The sequence below is a fragment of the Eutrigla gurnardus genome, assembly GCF_963514095.1.
Source record: "Eutrigla gurnardus genome assembly, chromosome: 19".
NCBI classification, from domain to species: Eukaryota; Metazoa; Chordata; class Actinopteri; order Perciformes; family Triglidae; genus Eutrigla; species Eutrigla gurnardus.
The window spans coordinates 7,966,162-7,993,125 of NC_139930.1; the positions used below are offsets into that span (position 1 = coordinate 7,966,162).

The 26,964-nt window shown below is 41.0% G+C and overlaps 2 protein-coding genes across 4 annotated transcripts in view; one reads left to right on the forward strand and one right to left on the reverse strand.

The window, feature by feature from the left end:
• Positions 1–12,264, forward strand: part of vav2 (vav 2 guanine nucleotide exchange factor) — a 190,832-nt gene extending 178,568 nt beyond the window's left edge. The window contains exons 13-29 of one of the 3 annotated variants that reach the window (XM_084035065.1): positions 757–845; positions 931–1,063; positions 1,434–1,448; positions 1,716–1,825; positions 2,020–2,121; positions 3,312–3,400; positions 3,891–3,904; positions 4,062–4,080; positions 4,713–4,840; positions 5,636–5,707; positions 5,894–5,955; positions 6,245–6,361; positions 6,986–7,073; positions 7,182–7,305; positions 9,082–9,171; positions 9,559–9,713; positions 11,695–12,264. In XM_084035065.1, the coding sequence (XP_083891191.1) occupies positions 757–845; positions 931–1,063; positions 1,434–1,448; positions 1,716–1,825; positions 2,020–2,121; positions 3,312–3,400; positions 3,891–3,904; positions 4,062–4,080; positions 4,713–4,840; positions 5,636–5,707; positions 5,894–5,955; positions 6,245–6,361; positions 6,986–7,073; positions 7,182–7,305; positions 9,082–9,171; positions 9,559–9,713; positions 11,695–11,742 (1,455 nt within the window). In that variant the 3' untranslated portion in view covers positions 11,743–12,264. The remainder of the gene's footprint in view (positions 1–756; positions 846–930; positions 1,064–1,433; positions 1,449–1,715; positions 1,826–2,019; positions 2,122–3,311; positions 3,401–3,890; positions 3,905–4,061; positions 4,081–4,712; positions 4,841–5,635; positions 5,708–5,893; positions 5,956–6,244; positions 6,362–6,985; positions 7,074–7,181; positions 7,306–9,081; positions 9,172–9,558; positions 9,714–11,694) is intronic. The other 2 variants (XM_084035066.1, XM_084035067.1) reach the window with 2 other exon arrangements.
• Positions 12,265–12,651: 387 nt separating this feature from the next.
• Positions 12,652–26,652, reverse strand: LOC311029763 (coxsackievirus and adenovirus receptor homolog). Its single transcript, XM_084035088.1, has 7 exons — positions 26,453–26,652; positions 24,975–25,150; positions 23,126–23,330; positions 21,096–21,248; positions 19,669–19,791; positions 16,713–16,854; positions 12,652–14,220 (listed from the first exon to the last, which is right to left on the reverse strand). Exons 1-7 carry the CDS (start codon positions 26,544–26,546, stop codon positions 14,121–14,123), a joined length of 993 nt encoding a protein of 330 aa, XP_083891214.1. The 5' UTR covers positions 26,547–26,652; the 3' UTR covers positions 12,652–14,120.
• Positions 26,653–26,964: the final 312 nt, after the last annotated feature.

Below are 26,964 nucleotides of genomic sequence, written 5' to 3' on the forward strand. Positions count from 1 at the left end.
AATCACCTTGCAGAACATGAACAAGAGAAGTTATGTACATTACAGTCTGATGTTAATGTCCCATAATATTTCTAACGGCCCTTTCTCATTTAATCTCTCACTATTTTCTCCTTTCGGTTCTGCTCTTCTTCTGTTTTCTACTCAGGTGCAAATTGTCCCTGGTTTCATTTTGGCCTTTTGCGTGTGTACATTTTAAATCTAATTTAGGCGAACAGAAAGGTCACTGAACAGGGACAGAATAGTTTCAAAGCTCCATCATTAATTATATATCTATTTGGATGCTCTCTGAAATTCAAGTGAAGCTGAATTATTTATGTTTTCTCTTTAAAGTTTCGCTGAGCAGCATTTCCATAGTGACTATCGTTCTGTATGGTCACGTATTTTCAAGTGAAATTGGAAAAGCAACCGTGGCATGATGATGGGATGCATATGATGGAATATGACTTCTCTAGCTCTGTGTGGCTCAAAGTTGCACATTGATTGATGGGTGACTTTCATGATGCTATTTCTTGAAATTGTTTGGTACGCGCTGATGTAAGTACGTGTCATATTTTGTTTTCCAGGAAGAAAGAAATGTGAATGTTGATGCAAAAATAGGAAGAAATTGATTTTTTTCAGCATATATTGTTAAATAGTTGCACAGTGTGACCGGAGATGTCATCTAAAAGGGTATTTTCATTCCAGCAGAACTTTAGAGAAGTAGAAGTTGCAGCATGTAGCAGTGGATTGACATTCTTTGTGTCTTTGTGACCGAAGCAGCAGGTGAAACTGGAGGAGTACGGGAGGCCGAAGGTGGACGGAGACCTGAAAGTGTGCTCCATCGTCAACCGGACCAAACAGGACCGGTGAGTTCAAACTCTAAAGAGAGGATTTGAGAAATAAAGTTACCCAATGCCACAGCGGAATTAACCATGGCTTCAATGTCTTCAGGTATATCTTCCTGTTTGATAAAGTGGTCATTGTCTGCAAGAGGAAAGGCTATAGCTATGAGCTCAAAGAGATTATTGAGCTTCAGGCTTATAAAATGTCGGACGACCCCATGAATAACAGAGACGTGAAGAAGGTAAGAATGGTCCTTTTACTTTGAAAAGACAGGGTTTGTAAAGGCAGCCTTGGTAGTGCAGGTGATGAAACGTGTCGCGTAATCATTGCAAATGTTGCCCTTGAGCTGAAGGACCTTGTTGATGGTAATTTCAGATATAGAACTTATGAGTAATGCATTGACGTGTCAGATTTGCATTGTGCTCACCCATGCCTGGAAAACCATGTAAATGCAATGAAGGTCGTTTAGAATTCATGAAAACGTACCGCAGTGCATCGCACCACAATTCTAACATGCCTTTTGTATTTGCCTTGAATCTGCATGTGTCCGTCCATGTTTGCATGTGTAACTGGGTCTTTCTCTGGTGTCTTTCTTTTTGCATGCTTACCAGTCGAGTGGAAAAATGGTAAGCTCAAGCAACTCCTTTATAACTCATCTTCTCATAGTGGCAGACATGTTTTTTGGGGGGGGCCATGCCGTGAATGCACGTGCACCCGCCGACTCCAGCTTTTGGTCGGATGCATCGCTAAAAGCATGTGGAGCATCTTTGAGTTCATGTTGACAGTTTGTTGAGTCCATATTTATTTGAAAACACAGGAATTACAAGCTACTGTCGTTGCCATCCACATATCTCGCTGCCATCTGTTGCTCATTGACGTGTTTGTGTCTCCAGTGGTCGTACGGTTTCTACCTGATCCACCTGCAAGGGAAGCAGGGCTTCCAGTTCTTCTGTAAAACCGAGGACACAAAGAGGAAGTGGATGGAGCAGTTTGAAATGGCCATGTGAGTGTGATGACATTGTAGGGCTGGAAACGCAATTGAGAACCCATCTATAGATGAAATAACCAGATGGGGATGAATGTCTATGGCTTACGCATTGAATTAAAATGCAGAAAAAAATCGAACTACCTCATTACAAAATCAAACAAACAAATCAGTTCCTCTCATTTATATTTCATTCATATTTTTACTTCCAGGTCCAACATCAAACCCGAGAGAGCCACAGCCAATCAGCATAACTTCCAAATGCACACATTCGATAAGAACACCAACTGTCGAGCCTGCAAGATGCTCTTGAGGTAACAGCCCAGTGTGATTATGTGCATATTCACACATTCATAATCTACAATCAATGCATGTTGATCCAAGAACCATGTCCAACGATATTCAGCACATTTATTTTTCACTCTTCCTTGTACAGCCTGGGAAGCTGCTTTTGTACAAAAATATATTTTATGAACTCGGACACAAGTTATATAACGTTTATAAAAAGATACTGTATAGCCATGATTTATGCAGTGTTGGAAGGAGCAGTTTACTTAATTATAATGTTGCCGCACCACAATGTAAAAATACAGCTAAAAGTGCTGCATTGAATGTTTTACTCTCCAAGGTTAACAGTTACTAAGCTGCCACATAAAAACACTCAAGTAAAAAAAACTAAAGTGGAGAATGGAAGTACCTGAAAATGTGTAGTATTTATGCACTTAGTAATATGTGAACTTTGTTATTTTCCACCACTGCTGTGATAAAACAGTGATATAGTGCTGTTCATAAGTATAAGTCGTGGCAGGTTAGTTGTAAAGATTCAGCCACATTTGATGAGCTACAGACATTCATCACACAGTGAATGTGTTTGGCTCCTGTAGACATATTTTAGTGTTAAAGGAGTCTTCGGAAAATATTCTGCTAAGTGAGATCGAGGCTGACTGATGATATTTTGAAACATCCCCCTTCCCAGCACCACCCAGCGCCTCCCTCAGCGCACCTCCTCCCATGTTAGAGCGCTGCTCCACTGCAGCGGCAACAACCAGTGTCACTGAATCACCACTTTCACCTCTATTCCAGTCGGCCGGCTCAACCCAACTCTGCGTATTGACCCAGGCATTTCATGGCTTTGCTGACCTAAATTCACAGAGCCAGTGGAAGCCGGGGCCGGCGTTCTCACTCTCTGCTAGATGCTAATTACTGCTGCAGCCCCGGCGGATTTCCTCGTGATTTATGGCACTTACTATTCAGCGTGGCAGTGTGCGAGGCGTGCAACGTTACAGTATCTGTAGCAAATACAGTACTGCCCTTAAATGGAGCGAGTCGATTTGGTGATTTTAAAGGAGCGCAGAGTGGAAATGATGGAGCGTGTGCAACCGCAATCACAGGCTGAGAGTAACAAGCCACAGCTCCTCTTGTGTGTTGTACATACGAGAAGTTAATTTGTGTTCCTGATTGCAGTTCTGATGTGTGTGTGTGTGTGTGTGTGTCCATCCTCTAGGGGCATCTTCTATCAGGGCTACTACTGCTCTCACTGTGGAACAGGGGCGCACAAAGAGTGTCTGGAAGTCATCACCCACTGTAAAAACCGTAGGTGTTTCCTCCCATCTTCATGTAGAAACCCTGATACAGCTTCACATTGATGCTATGACCCTGTTGTGACTGTAAACCTGCTGTGACTGAACATTGCCCTGCGGTTGTAAACTTTGGGGATGAATCTGTGACCAATCATGATTTAAGTCTCTTATATTTGATTCATTTTTTGGGGCCCGGTGAGATAACATGATGCAGCTTTTCACATCAAAAACCTGAACAAAAATGAGCAAAACTGAATATCATTTTTGTTTAGCTTTCCTTTCTCCTTCCATCATCTTTCAGTTCATCTCAGATATATGTTGAAACTCAACTTTTAGCCAGCTCTGTAGATCTGAGTGAGGTTGAAATGGATGTAATAATTCAGAGTTCAGGTCCTACACACAAGAATTTGTGAAAACAAAGAATATTAAAAATAGCCACATGAAGCATATGTTATGAGAATTGTTGTGTCCTGACTTTCAATATTTCTTTTGTCTTGTTTCAGATCCTCTTGACTTGGTGAGTAGATCCTCCATTACTCAACATGCTGTATAATCAGTATTATCTTCCTCTCGTTGCCATGTTACCTCCTGCTTGTATTCTTAAATGAAAGACTTTAGATTATGTTTTTGTTTGTAATATTATTGTTGATCATGTATTTGTTTGTCTTTAATAGGAACCTGGAGTGTCATCAGGTAAGATCACTTCCAGTCACCTAAAGGTGATAGAGAACACTTTGATAGGAGGCTGGATATTCTGTCAGCTGTCATGTTATGAGTTTAGAAACACAGCTGTTAATGAAAAGCACAGCTCTCTCCTGCCATCTAGTGGATAAATCCTCCACACACAAACCACAACATTATAAACCACATAGAGTGGCAATCCTTTAATCAATACAGTTATGTGTTTAAATCATGACTTAAAATTCTAGCATTGAAGCCCTTTGAGATAAGAGCTACAGTATCTTGACACCATTTGAAATTCAAGTTGCTCTTAGAAAGATTTACTTTGGATTTTCCGGCATTTTTTCCCGATAAGATACTTGAAAGTGGACAGAGAAAAAGATACCATGCAACCAAGATCCTGGACCAGATTGAATCCATGATGTTGTGGTTTTATTGTGTATCTTAGACCGCTGCATCACTCATTGTGCAAGATATTTTATGCAAAATCAGTCCTGCCTAGCAGCCTACATCAGTATGTGGAACCTTAAAACCACAGTGAGCAGCACTCTGCACAGAGGAAGCTATATTTAATATAAGATCCTTCACTCTTCAACCTGTTACTCCTGTTTACATCTAGTAATACTCACTTCATTATGTTTCAGGTCCCAAGATGGTGGCGGTGAGGAACTACCACGGCACACCGCCACCTATAGGGAAGACACCGCTCATATTTCAAACGGGAGAATTCATCGAGCTGCTGAAGGGAGATCCCGACACCACATGGTGGGAGGTACAGCACTCAATCTCTTCTATCTCACCACATGGAGAGTGTGAATATTTCCACAGTTGGCTCCGCACTCCCGCACATCTGCAACATGTGCCATTGGATTTGAAGTGCATCAATAACTATAAGGTTAAATTGCTGACTTTCAGCTTTAAAGACGTTAGAGGTGACCACATCCATGCTGGGTGAACAGAGAAAAGGAGCTTCGATTCCTGCACTCCGCCTTTCGTATCTTGTTTGTTTAATCCATACAAACCTTTTCTTTCTTGCCGTCTTTCTTGAGTCTTGCAATCACAGTGAGGTTGCCAGGCAACCGGCATTGACTTCAGGAAGTGAGTGGCGAGGCATTGAGATAGACGGGACATAACCCCTTTGTAAAACCACAATTTGTTTGTTTTTTTTCACTTCCATGTTTTTACAAATTAAACAAAAGACTTTTTGCAAAGCTGACTTTACCTTTTGTATTTATAAGATTTAGATTTTAGAGGGTGGGTCTGTGTCTCAACAGGCATTACTCCTGATCTTTCAAATTATACCATCAATCAATTGTAATCATGTATTAAACACATCAGGTAACTTGTAGATACTAGAAGTTGACATTCAATAAAAAAAAAATCTCCTTATGAGGAGTTGTTGAATGTTGGTGCAACACACAGTATGAATGTTTCCTGTGATGAAGTCAGTTAAAGGACTTCTCTAATTCCTGTTTGAAAATCTTCTAATGCATCGTTTTGCTTCATGTAAAGCACTTTGAGTTGTATTTGAAGTGCCTTACAAATAAACATGTCGGTTGTCTTGCAGGGGAAGCTGATCCAAACAGCAAAGAGCGGCTTCTTCCCCAGTTCCAGCGTTAAACCTTGTTTGGACCCAAAGGTACGTCATCCACATGTACAGTAGAGAATCATTACAGTATGATTCACTTCTGAGGGCTTTCCCTTTTCTCTTTAGTGTCCACTTTAAATGCCTCTGTAGGACATACATAGAAGTGATGTACGTCTGCTCCATGCTTTTGTTCTGTTTATAAGTTATTTAATGTGCAGTGTCTGTTATTTGTTCCAGCCCTTCCAGTCGTTATCCAGCCGGCAGTCCTCAAGGGAATCAGACTACTATGGATACCCTTGGTAAGGCCCTTAACGTGTGAAGATCAGGGGGTTCATCCTCATGTACAATAAATCCTGAGCTCACTCTCCCCTCTAGTTATTTCAGATACACTCATGTTAATACTGGCATCCTCTTAACTTCATGCGCTATTTAAGTTCAAAGCAAATTGACCCAAAACGTGACCACAATTAAAAGCTTGATTACCACACGGCTGTTTGATGTCAACGGCTTGTAAAGGCTTCGCCGTGTCATTTGATTACATAACTTTGTATTCGGCAGCGACGACCTTTATCCTCTGTGCCTCTCTAGGTTCGCTGGGAACATGGAGCGCCAGCAGGCCGATAACCTTTTAAAATCCCACAGCAGTGGGACCTACCTTATCAGAGAGAGGACAGCTGAGGCGGAGAGGTTCGCCATCAGCATCAAGTGAGTGTTCCACATCGTACAGGAGAGGGAACATCGCAGGGGAAGGGGGTTTAATCCACATCTTGTGGGAAATACAAATTCTCAAGGGATGCCCTATCAGCTGTTTCCCAAGCATCTTTTCCCTCCAGCTAATTACCACTTGGTAATTGCTTTTTTTTTCTTCTAAATCCTGTTTTTTGTGTGTATTTCCTCTGAGAAAATGCATCGTGAAGAAAAATGTATGAGCTCTTTCTGGAGCTGTCATACTGTTCGGTGATGGGAGACGTGCTTTTGCACATTTGTCCTCAGGTTTTTTAGACCGATCCAAAGAGGCTGTAGGGACCAGCCTTTAGACAAATAATTGAAGAAGTCTCACAGTCGGGTTGAGTTGTGAAAATGACTTTATTTCGGCTGTTAGTCCTGGAGGTATACAGCAAAACATGTTGACAGCAGCTGAACACATTACACCAAAGGCACATGAGAGAAAAAGCACAACAATAAGAGATTTACTAAGTGTGTTTCGATAAAGTATTAAAGGGATAGTTCTGATAAATACAATCCCTCTAAATTTTAAGAGAATCAAATCAATTTCTCTCGTAAACCATTTCTTCGTGGTGATTTATTTTTGGCTATTTGTTTCCACAGATTCAACGATGAAGTCAAACACATCAAAGTCATTGAGAAAGACAGTTGGATTCACATCACTGAAGCCAAGAAGTTTGAGAGTCTTTTGGTAAGTCATATCTTTGACAACCAAGCCAAAACACCCCCTTGATGTCGGTGTGAAAAAAAGGAAAATCCAATCCAATTTGTAATCCTTCTGTGCTGTGTGTATTAACAGGAGCTGGTGGAATACTATCAGGCCCATTCGCTGAAAGAAAGCTTCAAGTTGTTAGATACCACATTGCGATACCCCTACAAATCAAGAGAACGCTCACTAACACGGGCCAGTACACGCTCGCCAGGTAAGCCCTCCTTACAGTCCTCTTCTCCAGCAGTTAGCCTGAGCCACAGACACAAAGACTATTTAGTCTGGTGTCAAATTTCAGCCTGACCAGAGTAAATACTCGCCCTGATACGACATTAGTGCTGATAAACGACACGCGATAAGCTCTTTGGCAGAGAACTGTTAACAGTAGACAAACATCAATCCGGTGGTAATAATTCTCCACACGTACTTGTCACAGACGCAATTTTGTTTTGTGCATAAAAAACTAAAGTAATTAGTAATTAGTAATTCTATTTTCACTCTGTGTTTCTGTGTTGAGGTCTATCAATGTGGAGCATCTTGCACCTTGTAAAACGCTGCTAAGCCAAATTTAATATATTTTTTAAATCCAGCTTTGTTTCCATGTTTCCTAGTCTTTCTCTTCTCTGTCTTTGCTGGCACGTTGCATCACCACCTGTTGAGCGGTGGACTAGTGTGGCGGTCCAGGCCATTGGCAGGATGGGCCTGAGCTTTGAGGCCCCCAAAGAATTAGATCCCAGATAGAAGCAGACCAAGTGGATGTTGTTTGCAGGGTGGTTGAGCTCAGCCCTCAATATGAGGGATGAGGAGCTCAGACGTCTGGAACGAACTCTGAAATCCCCCCTTTGGCGTTGAAAGTCAGTTTTATGGTTAAAGCATGTGATTCACTGTGGTAGTATTCAAAGCACGTCTAGCTGGGAGGAGAAACTGCTCTGGGAACACCTGGGATTACCTCAGGAAGAGCTGGAGGACATGACGAGGGAGAAAGATGTAAGGGCTTCTTTGGTTAGCCCACCACCACGCTGAGCCGGACCCCAACAAGTGGGAAATGGATGTTTGGTCCCAGCGACTCATAGCACATCGTTTGTCAACTTCTATCATCTTCTATGAATGTTTATCAAATAACTTACTCAAATAACTGTATCTGAAGAGAAGTTATCCCTCGCTATCTAAGCTGTAGATGTCAGGGAGGGAAGAATAGATGAGACAGACTACCTCCCACTCTTCATCTCTCTCCTCCCTCCCAAACCAGTGACTCCCCCGACTCCTACAGAGAGGGAGGAGGAAGCCCACAGGGGAAGCAGTCTGAAGTAGATAAAGAGAGGAAGACAAAAAGGATGCTAACTCAGAGGCCTGTGGACCGGCTTCTGTCCTACCTTTGTTTGATCTGCAGGAGGAACTGGCCACTTCAGCAGGATTGCTCTTCTCTGTCTTTAAGTTGAGAGCAGTGGTGGGATGAGGATGCTTTTTGATGGCGTTGGGAAAAGCAACAGCCAATCTCCTTCCCTTCTAAAAGCGCAGCACTCTGCACCATTACGTCCTGACATTTTGGTCTGGACATAATGTACAGCAGCACAAATCTGCTGCAAAGAGACTTTAAGATGAATCCTTGGTCGTCATGGTGACTGTTGGTAATGTTGCTCAGGTTCACACAACGGTCACTATTATTAATATTGTTTACAATAAATGAAAAAAGGAAATGAAAATGGGTTCTATTTAGTGGGTTTTTACTTTATTTTCTTTAAGTGATTATTAGGATTTGCATTTGGCCACACTGGGAACAAAACTATGTAAGCCTTTATATAAAATGACAAAACAAATTGTCTTTTTTAGGTCACACCACTAAAGCTTTCAAATCATGACGAGATAAAAATAACAGAACCCTATCTATAAGAGACAGACGACTTCGGCGTGCTCCTTTTAACTCTGCTTCTCGGGCTCCAGCTCTGCTTTTCCAGCTTTATTTCCACGTCTCTCTCTCTTCTCCTCTCAGCAGCCACCTGCGCCTCCTACAACTTCTCCTTCCTCAGTCCGCAGGGCCTCAACTTCTCCTCTTCTCAGAGCCCGGCTCCCTTTTGGTCAGGTACTCCTTATTTCCCTTTCTTTTCTGGCTTTAAATGTCCTGCTGCACCTCATCGACTATCATTTCATAATAAGCTTTGTGCTCTCGACCTCATTACTTCGTCTCTGCGACGCTCTTTTCATTAACGAGAACATCTCATTGCTACCCGGGATGATACTCCCTCATTAAATCACCAAACCAAAACCAATTTCCTCTCCCATGATGAAACAACTTGTCCTTTCCCATCCGGCTCATCTGTCATCGTGTGACTACACTGAGTTATGCTGAACTGACCGTCTTCCTAATGATCATTCTTCACAACTAATCATTACATCAGTGTCTAGTATGACCTCTGACCTCTTCTGACAAAGTGGATGGACTGAGCTCCCGTTGTTTCCCCTCTCACAGTGTTCACTCCCCGGGTGGTCAGCTCAGCAGTGGCCAGGTATAACTTTGCGGCGCGAGACATGAGGGAGCTGTCACTGCGAGAAGGAGACATCGTGAAAATCTACAGCAAGATCGGTGGAGACCAGGGCTGGTGGAAAGGAGAGGCCAACGGACGAGTGAGTAGACCATGAACGTCTGTTTTGGGTGCTGTTTTCTTTGTAGATTAGTACGAGACCCCGCTGCTAGACTCTGCATGATGGGAAACAAGGCATTGTTTTTATGCACTCAGCCTAAATGTACAGCGTTGATGTGGCTCGTGTGGGAACCAGAGTGAAGTTAACAATTAAACTATTGATAATAAAAGCACTAAAGCAGGTGGTTAAAAGCCTCGCTGCTGGGAAATGTGCCAGTTTAACAGGCGGGCAGTAAAGATGGATCTGATCTTTGAGCTTTTAATTCCAGGGATGTTCACCATTAGGTTGATGTGTTGCTGTGGATCCAGGGTGACTGTTAACTGTTGTACGGCTCCACAGCTAATCTGGGTTGCACTTGAGACGCTTTAGTCGTCTAAGTTTGGTTTTAATGCAGCATGTCGTCATCTTGATGTTACTCCATCAAGACCCTCAATGAAAATAGATTTTTTAAAATCGTTTCATCTTTGTCAGTGGGAGGCCGTTTCTCCTGCGACTTCCCAGACATCCTTGATGAGAACTGCTGTGATGGACACAAGCCCTCCATAGCAGGCTCTCCCTCCTCTCCATTGGGAGGACTGGAGGCTGAATTTGTGGTTTCTCCATACCTGGCACAGCTTGGAGCCCCACAGCAATGCCTTTCTTCTTTTCCACATCCTTGGCCTGCCTCTAAGGCACTCTTTCAGGACCTGCATGGTCAGACCTCCTCCACTGTAGCATGGCTTCCCAGAGCTCTGGCCTTTCATGCTTTTTCTGACCCCGTAAAACAAGTATCTCTGTTGTCTTGAAGCCCTCCGACAGAGTCCACGGGGACACAGAACCAGAGTTTCCCACACTCCCTCCACTGGAGCACAGCCTGGCAGCAATCCTGCTCCTGAAGGCCACTTTCTTTCACAAGCATAAACACACTGCTATCTCCTCGGCAACAGGTTTATGCTTCTCAGTGTGTGAGAAGCGGTGTGGATTATGGTACAGAATTGATGTGCCCACTCTTCTGCAGCATCGGAGCTGGTTGAAGAGCATCTAACATGTTCTTTTGTCCACACAAGGCTGACATGATGTTAGTTTTGGCTCACTGCCTCATTATGCCTGAGAATTAGCGTTTTGTGAACTGGTGTATGTTACCAGCATGGGGCATTGATCACATCAACTTGAGCCTTAACCCAATGTTGACAGCTCTTTACAGAGCAAAAATATATAGAACATAGTTGCATATTGTTGCTAGATTTTATGTTTGAAAGCTTAATCATAGGCAACTGGACTTGCTTTAGGTTTTTGAGCCGCTGACGATAAAGCTTTCAAACATTACCATGACCGGATGACTAAGAATGGTTTTAGACAGAGCCCTTTAAGCTGCATGCCCCTCCGGCTCCACCTACGCTAGCCGAAGAAACGTTGGTATCAATTAAGAGGAAAACTGTGGTCGCACAGCTTTTAGTACGTCACATGTGCAGACGGAAGAGACGCCAGTGCATGAACGCAGATGAACCCAACAGTGAGCTCTCTTAGAGGGTAATAAACAGCAAACTCCTCTACTCATTTTTCCAATATTAAGAGGTCACTTATCTGAAAAAAAATATACAGCAGCATTTCTTCCTTTTTACAGATTTGATTTGTGTCATGTCGAAACTTCTGCAATACTTAAGCCAGGAGTGCACTATTTTTATAACCGCATGAATCAAAGTGCAAGACGGATGCAAGATGCTTTATAAATACCAACAAGTAGCAGAAGTTGTTGCCTAGCAGCAGCTGGAGTATTATTTGCAGACTCCTAGTGCTTTTTGGATAATTTATCTGAAAATAATGCACATCCTCCAGCCGATCAGAGCAAAGAAGGCCACATATTATCTTTTCATACATTCATGCTGCATCGGATTCACTTTAGGTACAAAGTGTATATCGTCCTGCATGTGCAGCTAAATTTGAATGAACTCATTTACACCCTATAAACTTGTTTATGTTTCAGATCGGATGGTTTCCCTCAACGTACGTGGATGAAGAAGGAGTTCAGTAAGGCCTGGTTTGCTGACCTGGCTCCCTTTTAAATCAGGAACCATCTTCTATCTACTGTTCTCAGAGAAAACCATTCACTCCCATTCTCCAGGAAAATAACACAACACAAGGAAATTGAGAACTTTTGTGTCGTTTTTGCTGGATACTCATTTTTCAGCAAGTGTTTCTACAATGTTTCTCTATCTTCAATTATGCATCAGCTTTGCTTATGTTTGTAAATTTCTTTATTTGATTTTTTTTTTTTTTTTTTGGTCGTTGTTTCATTTCTGTACAGGAAAGAGAAAAAACTGTGTTGTTGTTCGTCAGCCTCTGTGTGCTCTGCAGATGCTTTATTGAACTGAGGACACAGTAGAATCTGACCGTGGATAGCTTTACTTTGAAAAAGGCTCCCCTTTGTTGCAGGTCTATGCGAGGTGAAATAATTGTACAGTATAGATAATTTATTGAATAGAGATTATTATCATTACTAATGATTATTGTGGGGGAGTTGATATTAGCAGCAGCAAGGACTCAGATGAGGAAAGAAAGGAAAAAAAAAAAAAAAGAGATGCTCTGTTTTCATGTTGAGAGATTTTGCCTTAGTTGTCATGGTGATGCCTTGTTGGCTGACACCAGTGGGGGGTGGGCTTTGTTGACTGGTTTTCCTTCTCCATGTATGCATGTGCCCATGTACAGCCTACACAAACACACAGACCAATGTACAGTACGGTGCCTTTGAAGAATGGTCGTTGCTTACTGAACCTCAACATCAGCCAGTACAAACACCGCCATCCCCACGGAGACCGTTCGTCCACGTCCAGAGGACTTTGCTGAAGGAGCAGAGGCACTTATGCTAAATAGTGGGGACGGCTCGCCTTCTGAGCCCTGGACAACAACATGGTGAAGCATTAAACTTATCCGGACTCACAGAGACAGTCGGAGGGTTTTAATAGCCAACAACATTCACATACACTGTTCACATCGGCGTCACAATTCAATGAGTGCTGATTGCACTAATCAGCTGGATGCGAAAGGGAAACATCAAGACATTCCACTGGACAACCACGTCATATGACTTTATGGTTTTTATTTTGTTTTTATCACAGAATCAAGATTATTTTTTAAGTTTTGAGAACTGGAACATTTATTGTTTGAAGCCAAATTCAGCCATGTTTTAATGTCTGCATGGAGTTCGTTTGATTGTTATGATTTTTGTACTTTGCCTTGTTTTTACAGATGATCAGGTGACTGGATTTCTTTCCCCATTCAATGTTAATCATTTTTCATGTGTGAAATTTGGTACTGTGCAGGCTGGTGAAAATGTAAACGCTGTTAGAAGATTTTTAATCTGAAAGAAAACTGATGTGCTAATTAACATGAATCCACTGAAAGAGCTCTTAATAATGTTGTGATTTTCAAGGAGTGCAGTGCTCAGTGTTTCCGTTGACTTCTACTAAATTCCTGATGCCATTAATGCAGATATGCAGCCACATTTTCTATTGAGAGCATAAATGTACCAGATTACTTTCTACTGTTAGTTACACAGATATTGAGATTATCATTGACCCTGTCAGCTTTAAAATGTTTCTATACATTTTGTTCACATTTAATTTGGTGTACAGAATATTGAATTTATATGGCCTTACCTTTAACCTTCATATCTTCCACCTACACAGTTGTATATAGTATTGATGTATCGCTTGCAGCTACCACTGGATTGTCTTTTCTTAAGTTTGAAAATGTCACGGTACACAAAGAAGACAAGAAATGCTTGAAAATTACAGAAATTACAGAAAGTAGCTGCTTTTATAAAAAGTAGATGGTCTTCTTAATAAAATAATTGAAATTGAACTAACTATAGCCCACGCAGAAGTAAAGTGCAAACACTGAGCACTTCAGCTCTGGCCGGTTCACAAACACTTAGGAGAAGAAGATGCCGATATGTTTAGTTTCTAAACTTTTGACTGACTATGATGTGTGTTATTGCAAAGGCTGACTGCCCCAGAAAACACAAAGTCCTACCACTGTGTGAGGGACACACACAGGAGGCCTCCATGTTGTCTAGAAAGAATGGGAGGGGATCTAGTCGCTGTTTATGTAGTGGACAAAATCCCATTGCATGTGGCTATTGATATTTCAACTCCTGTCAATATGTCCTCGAAAAAAAAAGTACTTAATCGTGTACATTTTTTTTGAATGGTTGAGTATTTCCAAATGAGGTCTATCATGAAATAAATATTTCTCTTTGGTTTAACTTTTAGACTGAGTAATTTTGTTGTATCATGAAATTTCAATGTCCAACAAAATCTGTAGTTAACAATGAAAATGAAAACTTCTTTAAGTCTGTCATAACTATTTCTATATTTACAAATGTATAAGATGCTTTCCGGACAATGATCGTCAACTGCCCACCTGACAGTATGCAGCCTCTGGGTGCTGACTGGCACATCGACTTGGACGGCGACTGACTGGGTGGCTCTCCGGTGGTGGAGCATCTTCCCTGTTTCCCATATCAGAGCAGAACACAAGAACAGAAGAAACACAGTTAGAGTGTTTTAAAAACCAAAGAAATTATTTCGATTCAAAGAATAAGTGCTTGACTTATTTCATGGTAAAATGGCTTAGAGGGAACTGGAGAAGCAGAGTTTCATAGTATAACTAACACATCTCCTTTTATGGAGCGTTTGTTGTAGGGGGGCATAGACCATTATTTAGACAACATTTATACATATAATAATTAATAGGGCAGAGAATTACAATACTTTTTATAGTCGAATAGTTTAGCTGATGAAATGTGACAGAGTGAGATTTCCAAGCTGGAGTCCAAGAAGACTCGTGAATTGACTAATTGTTTTATGACAATTTAAAAATTATAAAAAATTCGTAAAAAATGCTCGTATCGCCAGCTGGAGGTCCTTTGCTGCATGTCAAATCCCACTCTCTCTCCCATGTTTCCTCTCTGTCCACTGTTGTATAAAAAGGTGTCTATGAAAGGAAAAAAAAGACACCTTTTTATATAGCCTTACCTCCAGCTGGGATTCGAAACCGGGGTCTGCTGCATAAATGTGGATATGGGTTTATAGCATGCACTCTAACCACTCGACCACCTGCGCACCATCAACGTGTTTTCGATGGCTGTTTTGGACTCACTACACTCAGACCTGGCTTGACAAGCGATACAAGCCATTTGTATGACTTTTTAATATTTTTCCCTTCTTTTCCCTTACCACAACAATATTCTGAGAAAATGGGAATTTTTATATTTACGAATGGTGATCCATCGTGATTAATGCAAATACCCTGTTATTAATCTGATAAAAAATTGTAACCTTTCGACAGACTTTTTATATATAATATCCAAATGCCTGATACAAAATCTGAGATGTTTTTCTCACTGCTTTTTTTTAAATGCAGAGCAGACAGTATGTTATACACATTTCATACTCTGCATGACATGAAGTTTTTTTCCCCCACTCTAGCTGAAATGTTTATGTTTACCTAAAAAAAGATGTGAGAGGAACAATTGTTGTCATGGATGAAATGATTACTTCTTTGCCATCCCTCTTCTATAATCCTTTCACTACGATGCCACGTTTAGTGACGAGAGATGAACTCCTGTATGTCACAGATACGTAGAAGGATTGATGTTTGGAGTGCCTCTCTGTCTCTTGTACACAACGCTGTCCTCCCACACTGACAATGCTCCCATTTCAACACCTACGTTGAAATCATGTAGACTGTTTTCAACTTCATATGAACCATAACTGCAATTTTTGGAGTGAGACACTGTTTATATGCAAAAGGAGAAATCCTGTCAGTGATGGGTGGGTGGTCAGCTGCAGGACAGAGCAGCTTTGCTTTCTTCATACTGCACACTGGTTGAAGTCATCAGTGGACAAGAGTGAGCCTGAACCAAGAACTCTGTTTGAAAGACAGTGTCCCATGCTGCCCTTTTAACTTACACAGTTTGCATTGTTCCAGAGATATGCCTAAAATAATATAAACTAAAAAAGTACAAGTAAAAATGTCTGAATCGAATAATATAATTACATATATAATATAAATATAAATGCACATATGTATAAAAAAAATAAATGTTATCATGAAATACACATCTATTCGCTATACAGAGGAAAGTATTTTTAAAATCATAAGGAATTTTGGAATGTTTTCAAGATTTAATAAACTGCACATCAATGCTGCAAATCAAAAAGAAGAACACCCAAGAGTGTTCATTGACACAATGAGAGCCTCTCATGTTTCCAACTCTAAAGAAAGATGGAGAAGAACAACAAGAAGAAAGACTTGGTAACTTTTAACGACGCCTACTCTTTCGAATAAAGCACACGGCAGTACTTATTTATAATGTCAGCAGTTATATTTGCATCAATATACCTGAAGAAACAGTTTGTTCCTGAACATTTCTTGTACAAACCTTGGCTTTTGAAAGGATTTCATTGAATTGTTCTGCACAATGTGAGATGAACACGGAAAAATGTATGCTAACATTTTATATTATCTCAGAGATAAAACATATATTTCTCCGCCTGCAGTTTTGTTGTGTTCATGTGTTTTTGTCCAGGTTTTGATTCAAGTCTCGGATATTGAATATTGCTTTTATTCTTATCTGGATAGCTGTGATGTGCGTTGCTTTATAACTTGTAATACACAAATTGCCTTTCTGCCTTTTAAAGTTTGTTTGTCATTTTTCATTTGTTTGTTGTGTGAAGCCAAAACACCTTATTATTACAAATGTATGCAAATGTGCAAGTGCAAACAATAATGTGTTATCCTTATGTAACATACACTAAGTCGACAAAACTACTCTACATTAATGGAGCCAGGTGTTTCTTACTGATATCTGGTGATAAAACAAAAACTAGCAGAGACTTGTGTGTGGACTTTTTTCCCTCCTTGCAGCAGTTCATTATCTAACCGTCAAGCTGCCAACACCTTTTAGTGGGCCTGCTGTCTGACAGTGCTAAACAGTACCTGATGTCATTGGAGAACTCCTTTTCAGAGCGATATCTGTTGCTCAACTTCCAGTACAGGAGCGTGATGAAGACCAGCAGGATGAAGATGAGGAGCAGCGAACCCACAAAGGTGCCGACTATCACCGCTGCTCTGTTTGGGGCTGTGAAATCAGCATCAATAACAAGGAATTATTCTTTCAGAAGCTCTGTGGCAGGCAAAGTGTGAAGAATCTATTACAGTATTGTTCTTACCATCTAGTGAAGTGGTTAACACTATAACTGATATGGAAATTTTGTACTTCTGGATGAGAGATATCTGAACTGAAGACTTACACATGAGAAGGTTTGGTGTGAATGTAAATGTGTCCTGTGACCTGTGGCCTGTGGTCATTTGTGTGTTTTGCAACCCATGTGTGCTTTGCGACATAGGGGTGGTTTATGACCCAGGTGGGGTTTGCGACCCATGCAAGGTTTAGTTCAACATTTGAGTTAACGACTTCCATCCCTGTGAACTGAGTGAAAACACACCCACAGAAGATGGATAAATACCATGTTTGTCTCACAACACGTTGAGTCTTTACCTTGTAACAGACCAGCATGTTGCTCTGTGAATTCTCCTCTTGATCAAGATTAAATCCCTGTTTGGACCTTGAGCTGACTCCGATCTCCTTACTCCAGTTCTAAACCATCGGGTAATTATTTTAACAATAACAGTGTATTAGGGGGCCATAGCAGGGAACATTTTATATTATTGAGTCAGGGGAGCAGGTAATATTTAATACTCTGAGATTAAAGTGGTAAATGTATTCTCTAAAATGATAAACTAGTACATTTGCAAGGAATAGTTTGTAAAAAAGGTAGGATTTTTTTGGTCAAAGAACCACATTGCTTCACCTCAGCACACGACAGATGTAACCATTAAACATGTATAAATTACATTAAGATGTATTTCTGTTCATAGAAAAAATAATATTCATATTCATAGAGAAAATAACATGTGCTTTGCTCAGAGGTTGTCCATCAGAGAGGGCAACAGAAACTGCCATCGTCAGAATTCATCAGATAAATTCATCTGATTGGCAGAATAAAATGTACAACAACATGAAGATAAAGTGCAATGCACACCGACCGTCAGTAATATGTTCATAAAATAACAAATAATATGAGAAAAAACTTGCATATGTAACTTTCAGGACATTTGTCTCACTCCGAGGCCAATTGAAATTCAGTTTTGGCCCACAGTTTTGGACTTGACGGCTCACATTACAGCAGTGCTCAACAGTGGTAACTGTGTTGGGACCCAAACTTGTAAAGTGAATTGAGTTCCTTGACAAAAAAAAAATATATATATTTCCACAATATTTTTCCTGTAAATGTATGACTCTATGACACTAGTTCTACATGTTGGGAACTACGCTTATTTCTTGGCCAGAGGATAAGAAGAGTCAGCTAGTGTGTTTAGTACAAAGACTGAAACAGGCATTTCTCATTTGTTTAACCTGTACAAGGTTGTAGATTTACAGGGGGGTTGTGTGCTGAACTATTTTTTTGGCCAGGCACAGAAACTTGCCGAAGCCTCTTCTGGTTGCAACCAGAGAGTGATTACAAGACTTTGGAAACATAACCGGACTATTTCTTGGCTGGGCTCAGTATTGACCTTCTCATTTAACTCTTGGCAAGACAGCCAATACGCATATTTCCCAAAATGTCACTGTTGCTTTAAGGCTTTTTGTGCATCCTTGCGTCTTCATCTAATCCAATTACTTTTCTAGGGGTTTCTTTAGCCTAAGATATATTACTTGTCTGAACCTACAAAAACTATGAAGATACACTGTTTTCAGCATGCTAAACAAAGAGTGATGTGCTCGTATCAGATTATTTTACTAAAACATTTTTGAATGGTTTGAGGAGGAAAGCTTATCTGATATACATCACAAAAAGAAAAGTACAAATGTCCAAAAAGTAAAGTGAATTTTGTGCAGCCATCATGATCTAATCGTACAGCAGCCTGTAAATCATCTTGCATCTCTTTTGGTTTGGGGTCCAGGGCCTCAGGGTTGGAACCTCTGCTCTGGCACCGCACCCTGCACTTGAAATGAAAATGAAGGATTCCCTGCCTGAAGCCAAAATCCTGAGCACTTAGACTGGAAGTTATGCACTCAGCAAGCTGTAATATCAGGGGTCTGCTCCACAGATCATGAGGCACACAAAGATAAATTAATTTTATGGATTCACAGCATGCAGAGGGATTGTTTGAGTCTAAACCCAGAGATGATTTGTTTCATAAAGATATAGTATACTGAATCACAGACTGGATTCTTTCCACTGTGAGACAGCGCTGGTATTTCTCTGGTTTCTCTCCTGTTCGGAGCTGCTCAGGCGTATTACTGCACAGGGACTGCACTCATAAGGGAATTTATGGATGTCCTTTTACCTTTTTACACTGTGCCAACCAAGCAGAGCTGATCAGGTGCTTTTACTGAGTCCACTTGTTTTTCTTCTTTCATTTCTTTTTATTTCTCAAGCTAATAGTATGACTTTCTACATCAGGCAGGGGAGTCATTTCCGCATTACTCATGTTCGACTATGTGAGACAGCAGCAAGAAGTCAGTGATGAGGAGTGGATTGCAAAGAAAAGAAGAAACATTTTTGTATCCAGTGAATCGCTGAATAAAGCAATTTCCTGCCACTGACTGTGACCTTATTCTGTCATCATTAGACAACATAATAAGGAGAACATACTGATGTTACTGAGCGCCGTGGTTTAAAGCTAGTGTGTGAGAAGCGGAGCAATCGGGGGAGATTGTGGCACGACAACAGAGAAAGAGAGGACTTAAGAGGATGAAATCAAGGTCTTGCAGGATTGCATGTGTGCGTCATGCGTGATGTATGTGAACAGGAACACTGTGTGTGTGTGTGTGTGTGTGTGTGTGTGCGTGTGTGTGTGTGTGTGTGTGGGGGGGGGGGTCCCTTACGCTTGTTCACTTTCAGGTTGATCTTGCAGCGTTCTACTCCAACGGCATTGTTCACTTCACAAATGTAGATTCCTGCCAAGCTCTGCGAGTGGTTGTTGATTTTCAGCTCCCCAGTCAAGCTGTCTGAGAGAACACACACACACACACACACACACACACACACACACACACACACACACACACACACACACACACACACACACACACACACACATGTACTATGTTGTACATACAAGGGGATTAAATTCAGATACAGCTAGAGATGATGGGAGGTTTCTCAGAGCGATACACACTTGAAGCTCATTATCTATGGTATCTTACAAATTCTCACTTAAAATATATCAGGATCAGGAGAAGAACACATTTTCTATGTCGACATATTCCCAAACTTTCTTATGTCTCCAGCTGCAAGAGGACACTTAGAATGCAGTTTACAGTTAAACTCGTTAACGACATTTCAGGAAATGTTTCATTTTATAAAGAAAGAAAAGAAAATGGGGAGAAAATGCAAATGCTCTGCTGATTATGAGTCCCTCTAAGTAAGTAAAACGTCTAAACTGTTCTGCAGAGCGTTGTGCAGCAAATCATTATTCCTACTAGATTTACTTATCTTGAAACATAATTAATAAGCACCCACTTTATGAATGGTGCAGAACCAGGGCCCAAAAAGCTGTCAGGGGCCCAAACATCATCTTAGTACAACTTGTCACGATAGCAAGCGAGTCTGTTACATTGCACTTCTGTTACATCGTATAAGTAAAGCACATAGGCTATCAGCTGTGCGCTCAAGATCAGCCACTTATCTTCCTACCTTTGATCTTTTTAAAAAAGAAGACACATATTGTATTGTGATATTACTGGAAATACCAAGAAGGGAACTTTCAGCTCCCCAGCAATCTCCCTCCAGCTGTGCAGCGCTGCATCTCTGGCAGCTGGGACATTCCAATAGAAAAGGACACAGTTCTTGAGCATGAATTTGCTGAACACGAGGCGGGTAGGATGGACTTCTAATGGGTGTTTATCTCAGTCATTATGGAGAGGGATCAGGGATTTAAATCTATAACAATGTAATTGTGACCTCTCATCTGCACCTACTGATAACATTTGGCCACCGAATCCAGGAAAGGCTGTTAAAATAGCGTTGATAAATTTGGCACATTTTGGCTGCTGTCTGTGATGCTGTCTGCTCTGCAATTTTCTGGAGTGGTTGTGTGTGCGCTCATGTTTGAGGCAAGGGCCAAAGAAAAAAAAATTACATTCAACCGTACATTCAAAAAGAAAAGGGTTTTCACTGAGTTTTGCACACTCAGCAGCATTCAATACAAAACCTTTCTCAAGGCTCCAACGCCCACACACACTCACACACACACACACACACACACTTTGATCTGTAGTAGCAACACGGCGTCAGCAGAGGTCACACTTACTCTGTGTGGCTGCGGCAGGGATGGGCCCAGCACTTTCTCTCCTCCACATGTATTTTAAGGGAGTGGAGCCTTGTGCACACTGGCAGTGCAGGGATACAGCCTCGCCGACCAGCTCCCCTCCCTCCAACCAGCACTTAGGCACAGACGGCCTCACTGAAATCACAACAACAAATGCAAATCTCCATTCCTTTTCATTCCTGCTACTTCTGTTCCCTTTCTTCTTGGGAAAACTGCACAGCTTTCTAGCTATGAAATTGGTTGGACCATTTTGATTCTGGCTTTCAAAAACAGATTTCCACTATATAAATGTGTGATGCCAACGCTGTCATGCATTGTATTACTTAAAATGCCTATAAAATGTTGCAAAAATACATGCACATGGTCTCATTACACGTTATACATTTCAATATGGAATGTAAGCTTGAGGAGTTAAAGATAACGAGGCAGAAACTGTGCGAGTATTGTCCTGCTTTGGAAGGTGAAAGAGGAGACACATTGGTCGAGATTACGGTGAGATTGATTACAGTAAGGTTGGAGAAAAGACCTGAAGGTCGTTCAAACCACAACATTTCACACACTTAAGTGTGTCCTTCCCATAATAAAAGAAGGAATACAATCCATCCATCTATTCAGGACCACTTATCCTGCCAGGATCACACAAAGAATCTACTAAATGACTTGTTGGCTCTCAGGTCTGTGTTGCCGATTGCATGAAAACAGCTTCAGGCTGTCCATCCACATGTAAGGCTTTGCTGCAGATATTCATTCAACAACCTGCTTGTTTTCATCCAGGATGATCGGCGTCACACAAAGTCATCTTAAGTTGCACCAGTTGAGGATGTTATTTGGGGATTATTGCCGTTTAAATGTGTCCACATGATTTCCTCTTTCAAAATAACAAAGCTTTCAGAGAATACAGCAACAGCTTTAATGGGAAATATAAAATGACTGTGAATGATCGACATTCAGCCTTTACTTGCAAAAGATGTCTCCTGAAACAGTTTTCTCCTTTTTTTTTATTTTGCCAGTTATTTGCTCAATTATAAAATGTGTTTGTCAGAGGTTATTTAATATTGTTTCAAGCCATAAAATCATAAATAATTCTGCAAATGCGGTGAGCTCCTCCCCAACCCAGTTACAACTCACACTCTTCAAACGGGATGAGTTGGACTAGAATCAATTAACTTACTTTACCCCTCTGACACGTTTTACGATGGAATACACTGACAAATGGCTCTAAGTGAAGTGTCGCCTTTTTTCCAAGTCTCTCATCGACTGCTCAATCTCGATCTAATCTATCAGTTCAGGGGAAACAAAGACCCTTCGTGAGCAATCTTCTCTCAGTTAATTCATTTAATCACAATGGTCAAAATTGTGACCACAGCTATCAAGCATATGGACCAAGGTCCATGTGCTGATGAGGACTGTGACATAAACCATTGCTAGTGGACCTTGAGTTTAGATTGATTGACTATGAAAACGTGGATGTTGGGGAAATTGTATCCATGTTCTCACATAGAAGGGCCATTTCATTATCCGTCACTAGGGACATGAAAATTGTGAAATTTGACCTGAATTGATGGAGAAACAAATCACCAAATAAAGGATTGTTTATTGTAGAGAACAAAACCTGACTGGCTAAAGCCTTTTATAACAGCAGACACTGAGGGATCCATTATCTTAGTTCTCACTGACATCCATGTGACCTTGAACAAACCTGACCTCCGCATACCACTAATGGATACACATCATTGTGGTAATGTAGTAGTAGTCTTAAAAGATGAAAGCGTGCCTGATAGCTGGTACCTTGAAATTAGCTTTGTGGCAAATTGCAAGTGTAATTCATACTGGCATGTGACAAGGAAATGTAACCCTCACTGATATAGGCTACACAAAACGTTAACATGAAATGTGTGCAGCTGCTTTCTCCTTAAAACCAAACAGTACTGGAGTTGTCAAAGGTGATGGACAAAAATAATGTAGCAAGGTGACATGTGCCAACCCCAGGATGCAACCCAAGGCCCGCTTACCCATCACCACCAGCGACAACTTGCGCATGTCCACCCCAGGTGATTTCTTCACTTTGCACTGGTAGGTAGCACCGTGGGCAGGCGACAGCAGAGCGATTGAGATTGAAGCGTCACCCATCGAAGGGTCGGCAGAAGTGAAGCTGAGCCCTTTTGCGAGAGCGGGTTTACTATGGATGTACGTTGTGCCACTGGTGAAGGATATGAGCTGATGGAAAACAAAATAGAAAGAAAGTGTCAACAGATTGAATTAATGTCAAAGTGTAAATGCATTCAACTATATTTCCCCAAATACAAACCTCCTGAGTAGATTAACACTGAGAATTACCAGCTTTCTTCGAACTCTAGCAGTTTTTAGCCTGTTGTAAATCCTTATTTTGCTTTACGTTTACTGGTTCTGCACTGCCAAAAACCTCATTTCCAGTAACAGCAGGCAGCTGGTTTCAGCAAGCCTTCAGAAAGCCACTATACACTACCTGCATGGCACAAAAGGTATGCAGACAGATTTAGCAACGGTCTGGGGAAGAAGGAAAATCTCACAGTTAAAGGAGAAGATAATACTCAAATCAGAGAAATAAAGAATAGTGTATGCTTTAATGGTCAGTAGGGCAGAAACACAGCCCTGAATTAACACTAATTCTGCTCTGAGTCCAATTGGGATGATAACGTCGTCTGTGAAATTTGTAAATAGGCAATTGTTTGCTAAGACATTAGCATACAAAGTTATAGGGTGATATTATGTCAGAGCTTTGTGCTCGCAAGCTTGTTTTTGAGTTCCTCTGCCCCCTAGTGGCCATCGCTCAATAGATTAAGACAGCTGCCAGTTTGTAGATAAATATTCAGATTCACTTAGGATAAATAGCTAGTTACCATACTGCTTAAGTGTTTGACTGCACAGAGCATTCGATTTGCAGAACCAATCATCTGCAATGGTCACTTTTGCTCCTGGACCTGCAATCCCTGTATTGACTGCGATAACATGTCTGCTGCCTAAGGGCAGAGGTGAGGGGAAAAAACCTCCTCTCAAGTCTCCAACGCTAATGACTTGTTTAATTTAAAAGGCAAATTGGATAAAAAACAAATTCCAGTGAAAATAAATCAGTGGTAGGACTTCGTCCACACTGCAGCATCCTAAACTGAATGCTGATTTAAACTTGTTGAGGCACAAACACATTACATGAGGAAGAAAATAATTAAATGTGTTAAAGATTATGTTCATAGTCATTATGCCATGAGGCGTGATGTGTGTGGTTTTTAACCCTTGCGTTGACCTCACAAGATCACTGTGCTGGAAATCAAATATGGTGGAGAACTCTTTCAATAAACAGGTCCACCATTTTCATTTCATGGAAATAACTTTGTAATTTGGTACTAATTTTAGGGAAGGATACGGTGGCCCTGAAGGGCAAACAACAACCCCAAAAAGAAAATCACAACCACAAAAAGAGACAAAGGGTTGCGTTTTGCTTTTTGGGGTTGTGTTTTTGTTAATGTGGTTGTGTTTTTGTTAATGTGATTGTGTTTTTCTTTTTGGAGTTTGCCCTTCAGGGCCACCGTAGTAGGGTTGCGATAGCATTCACTTGGTACACTGGTAAGTGAACCAAGTGAATGCCTACATGAGTGAATGAATGGACAGGCTTCTGATAACTCTGACCTTTCTATTTCCCTACAATTTCTAAAAAAATGTTCTTGGAAATTGTTGGAAAATTATGGACCCAGAGAATACTCCAGTGCACCAATTCTTCTTCCAACCTTGCAAACACACACACACAGACACACACACACACACACACACACACACACACACACACACACAAGGTATAACTTGCAGCATTCTGATTCGGGGTCTTACCATCTGATCTTTCTGTGTGGTGTCTGGACTGACCACGGACCATTCGATGTCAAGTTCTCCAGTGTCAAAAGGGCTTAGTGTGTAACTGCAGCCCAAAGTCACGCTCTCTCCCTCGGCCTTTAGGATGGTCTGCGGGCCCGAGGACGTCACCTGCATCCCATGCACACATTTCAATCCTGAAGAAATTCAGACAAGTCTTCATGTTAATCGAAGGAGCACATTAGCTTTTTAGGTTAATCCCTTATAGTAATCCTCAAGGGTGAATATAATGTTTTCATCCAGCCTTCCCACAGTCAATGGGCCACAGGTTGCCATGCACACAGCTTTATGGATACGCTTAATATTAATATTCAGATTCATTACTCAGAGAAGGTCTTGCTAAGAAAGCAACACAAACATGCAGCCAAGTGCTACAGAATATAAAAACAGGACAAATTGCATCTTGTAGTTAGAATAGAGACAGCTTAATAAGCAGTGCACTAGAAATATAAATCACTGGTCAAGTATGAACAGAACAGTCCTTCCACAAGGTTCTTCAACATGTTAGCGCTCAACAAGAGTAATTCCAAACGTCTTGAAGAGGCTCCAATTGCCTGGTTCAATGTAGACCATGAGGGGGCGTTTTAAAAGCTTTGAGGTCATGTTCCATTAAGGTTCATTTTTGTTGACTTCATTCTTTAATAATGAATATGAGTGCATGCATCATAAGAAAGCTTTAACTCGACTCACAAGGGCTTTTCAAGCGAACATGTAATCACTTTTTATGTGTTCGGGAATTCTTAGTCAGTTTCATTCCCACTGTTAACAGTGTAATAACGTGAGGGTTTGTTTATGTTGTGTGTTGCTTTACTTGTCAAAAATGTCACTGAATGAAGAAGAAAAAAATGAGGAAAATAAATATATGGTATATGTACCTATCACAGGACTGTAAAAGCCCATCGGACTACATGCCTACCTGCCTGCACTCTCTCCCTGCCTGCACTCTTCCCCTGCACCCATTGAATTTGCTCACTAGGTTTAGCAACATCTGAAGGCAGTGCTTCTTTCATTGGAACATTTTGCGACACTGGGCTGGGTTTTGTTTAGAATAATTTTCAAAATCCAGCGTGGAGTTTCTTAAGATACAAATGAATAATACATATTGCGCATAAAGAAAACTTTCTAATTACTTGGTATTTTTTTCAAACTAGTTGTATATTTGAGATCAGCAGCACAAACACATTACATCAGGAAGAACCCCACCCTGAAGGGAAAAAACAAACATGTGAGCTTAAATCCCTTGAACATTAGAGAGTCGTCTGGAGGCATAATCTCACAGCCTGATTGGACAGTCCGTGAGCACCATGGTAACACATGGGGAAGCTTACGACACTGAGGCCTACAGCTCAGCAGTGTTCAAAAGAGATGAGGCATGAAGGTTAGTGAGCATATAGAGAAAAAAGCTTCATTCAAATGTGCATGTGTGTCTGCATTCTTACCTGTGCTCAAGAGACTCGCTGTGCATAACAAGAAGACAGACAACCTGGGCAGGAAGAAAGCTGCCCTCAAACAACTGAAACGTTTTCTAAACATAGCGCTCCTGTTTGGAGATAAAAATCACGATGAGCAAAAACGTCAAAATGACTGATTTCCTCAACTGGTAAGAACAGTGCACTGTGTTTGAACAGCTACCACCTGATACAACATCCGAAAGTCTGGCAATGGAATACAAAGGCTCAAGCAGCAGCATTTACTAAACAGGGAGCTCCTCTTGAAATCCCTCCCCCCACGAAGCATTCTGATTGGATGCTGCTCTACCTGTTTTACCTGTTTAGGGGAGGTTTCCTTGGTGTCGGCATTCATCTGCTATTATTGCCTTTAACACCCTCTAATTTGACCAAATGCTAAGGATTTGTAATTACCACAAATACTTGAAACTGAATGAAACTATATGATGTAAAATACGATTTTAATACATTTGAGATAAGAAATTAAAAAATCATGTTAATGT